Source organism: Mandrillus leucophaeus, unplaced genomic scaffold (assembly GCF_000951045.1).
Source record: "Mandrillus leucophaeus isolate KB7577 unplaced genomic scaffold, Mleu.le_1.0 Scaffold67, whole genome shotgun sequence".
Taxonomy (NCBI): domain Eukaryota; kingdom Metazoa; phylum Chordata; class Mammalia; order Primates; family Cercopithecidae; genus Mandrillus; species Mandrillus leucophaeus.
The window spans coordinates 4,191,885-4,194,662 of NW_012107252.1; the positions used below are offsets into that span (position 1 = coordinate 4,191,885).

A 2,778-nucleotide genomic window follows, 5' to 3' on the forward strand; every position below is an offset into this window, starting at 1 on the left:
CTGGTGTGCCATTGCCTTAGCATCTCCTCCTGCCCCCTTTACCTCTGTGGTTCCTTTCTCTTCTTTACAAAAACATTCAATCCTTGCCGATTTTCTCTGGTGCTCCCACAGCCCAACCACTGACTCCTTCCACAGCACCTGTCACCATATCATCGCTGCCTGTTTGTGCATGCTTACGGAAGGTTGGTTGAATGAATGAATTCAGTCTGTATCTTCAACACCCAATGCCGCGCCTGGCACGATAGGCATTCACATGCAGCCGTGCCGAAAGGCTGAGTGAATGCTGGACTGAATGAACGCCTGTAAAATATCTACAGGAAAGACTGCAGGAAACGCCCTCCATAAATTCTAGTCCCTTTCTCCTTCCTAACCAAATCCTCCCCTCCTTCTGCTTCCACCATTTCCTAGCTGTGTAGCTTAGGCAAAGTGGTTTACCTCTCTGTGCCTAATTTTGGCAAAGGTAAAACGGGGAAGTGAACTTCATCTGGTTCTGGAGAGCTTCTACGGATGCTGTATGGGAAGCCTGGCACCGTGCCTGGTGGAGAGGGCTCGACGATAGTTAGAAGGAGGGCCTACCTTGCTTCCCCTTTCTCATTTCCTGCCACAAGTCTCTCACCCACTTTCTCTGTCTCCCTCTCATCCCTTGTCTTTCTCCATCTTGTCTTCCTATAAAGACCCAGCACTTCCCTCCTCCATGAAACCTGGATTCCTCCAAGGCGAAGGTCCATCTCTCTGGGGCCTCTCAGCCTCCAGCGCTGACATCCTAGGCCACCTCCACATGTGGACTCACCATACAACTCTTCCTCCTCCCCCTTCAGCCCCCGCCTCCTGCTCTTCAACTGAGGTTCGCTTTCCCAGCTTCCCCACGCCCTGCACAGTGCTGGTCAGTAAAAGGTCGAGAGGAGGACAGTGACGAGTGGCGACTTGGTTCACGGGGTTCCTTGCTTCCTCGGTGGCGGAGGGGCCTGGGGCCTCTCACCAGCACCTCTGCCCTTCCCCAGCCATCGAGTTGATCAAGGACCTGGTGGGTTACGATGTGCGCCAGGCGCTGCTCAAGGGCCTCGTGACGCTGCTGATACCGTCGGTCAAGGAGACCTCCAAATTGCAGGCCAAGATCCTCAGTGGTAGGGACCTGCTCAGATGGGGCTGCCTGGGCCAAGGGAGGGGGGTCTCCTGCCTCACGGCCGCCCTCTCCTCAGACCCCTCAGTTCTCCAGCTCGCCCCCAGCCTGCCGATGTTTTTGCAGCAGGCCGCGGCCGCCAAGGCCATCGGGTAAGCGGGCAGAGGGTAGTGGGTGGCTACAAACCTGGTTTGGAGCTGCCCGCGGGCCCCGGGAGCGCTCAGGACGCTGTGCGCCGGGTGAGCCCAGGGCATCGGCCCAGCCTGAATCCCCCGGCCCAGGGTCCTGGCACGCAACGACATGAGCATCGCCGAGGAACTGCTGTACCTGCACGTGGTGCACGGCCTAATGGCCGCCATGGGCAACATGGACCACAGCAACAGCCAGCGGCTGGCCAGCCTCACGCTGGAGGTGCGCACTGCCCCTAGCGAGGGGGCGGGAAGGGCTGCGGCAGCCACAGTCCCGCCGCCCCCGCAGTCACGCCGCCCCGCCCGCGCGGCGCAGTGCTTCGTGCAGATGTTCCCTTTGGTGGCGGAGCACGTGCGCAAGGGCATGGGAGAGGAACTCTACCAGCTCTTCCTGGTAAGTGCGCCCTCAGACGGCGACTCGGACAGTGTGGTGCCCCTTCACACAGTCCCCATCCTGGAGCGTTCCACATGCAGAGTGGACCTGGCCACCAGCTGCAGGAGGGACTGCTCTGGCCTAGGCTCCTCCACCCGCCATCTTCCTGTTCCCTTTCCTGCCCTTTCGGTCAGGCTGCCAACTCGCCCCCCACCTGCAACATCCCTCTGCCAAGCCCAACTCCAAGTCCAGACTGCCCTGGCACCCCAGCCGGGTCCCCCTTGCTCCTGTCCTCAGAGCAACGCTGAGGACTTGTACATGAAATTAGACAACATTCAGGCGGACATCTTGGCGGCCAACAAAGTCAATGTTACCAAAGGTGAGTGTGGGACGAAGGAAGCCGGGCGCAGGCGCCGCCAGCACAGCCTCACGCCCGCCTTTCTTGCCTGCAGCCCTGCGCCTCCACGGCAGCTCCTACAGCACGAACATTCTCTATGGCTCGCATGATTCGGCTCAGATGGCCTACCTCACACGCTTCGAGAAGGAGGATGTGGAATCAAAGGAGTAACAGCCCCTGTGGCAAACCAGGAAGGCCAAGGCTGCGGGGCAGGGAAGCCTGGCAAGAGGAAGGCGTCTGGGGTCAAGCTCAGAGCCACTCCACTTGGCTCCAGGCAAGGGAGACGGGGATTAGGCACCCCAGAATGGCAGAGGGAGAACCGCTGGCTGTGAAGAGTCAATAAACAGCCTTGATACCTGTCTGTTCTTTGTGTGTGTGGAGGAGGAGGGAGGTCAAGTGAGAGCTATGATGACAGGTGGTGGTGCCTGTGCTCCTCAAGTTAAAAAGCATGTCCAAGTTTAGGACAGTGGCTTGCACCTGTAATCCTAGCTACTCTGCAGGCTGAAGGAAGAGGATCTCTTGAGCCCAGGAGTTGGAAGCCAGCATGGACAACAAAGCAAGACCCCATCTCAAAAACAGGCCAGGCACAGTGGCTCACGCCTGTAATCCTGGCACTTTGGGAGGCTGAGGCAGGCAGATCACCTGAGGTCAGGAGATCGAGACTAGCCTGGCCAACATGGTCAAACTCCGTCTCTACTAA

At 58.7% G+C, this 2,778-nt stretch overlaps 1 protein-coding gene across 1 annotated transcript in view; it reads left to right on the top strand.

Annotated features, from left to right (window-relative positions):
* LOC105555127 (chromosome unknown open reading frame, human C1orf228) overlaps positions 1-2,437 on the top strand; it is a 64,464-nt gene extending 62,027 nt beyond the window's left edge. Inside the window, exons 6-11 of the mRNA XM_012001918.1 lie at positions 983-1,124; positions 1,200-1,272; positions 1,402-1,531; positions 1,625-1,702; positions 1,979-2,060; positions 2,134-2,437. Coding sequence (XP_011857308.1) covers positions 983-1,124; positions 1,200-1,272; positions 1,402-1,531; positions 1,625-1,702; positions 1,979-2,060; positions 2,134-2,249 — 621 coding nt within the window. The 3' untranslated portion in view covers positions 2,250-2,437. The remainder of the gene's footprint in view (positions 1-982; positions 1,125-1,199; positions 1,273-1,401; positions 1,532-1,624; positions 1,703-1,978; positions 2,061-2,133) is intronic.
* Positions 2,438-2,778: the final 341 nt, after the last annotated feature.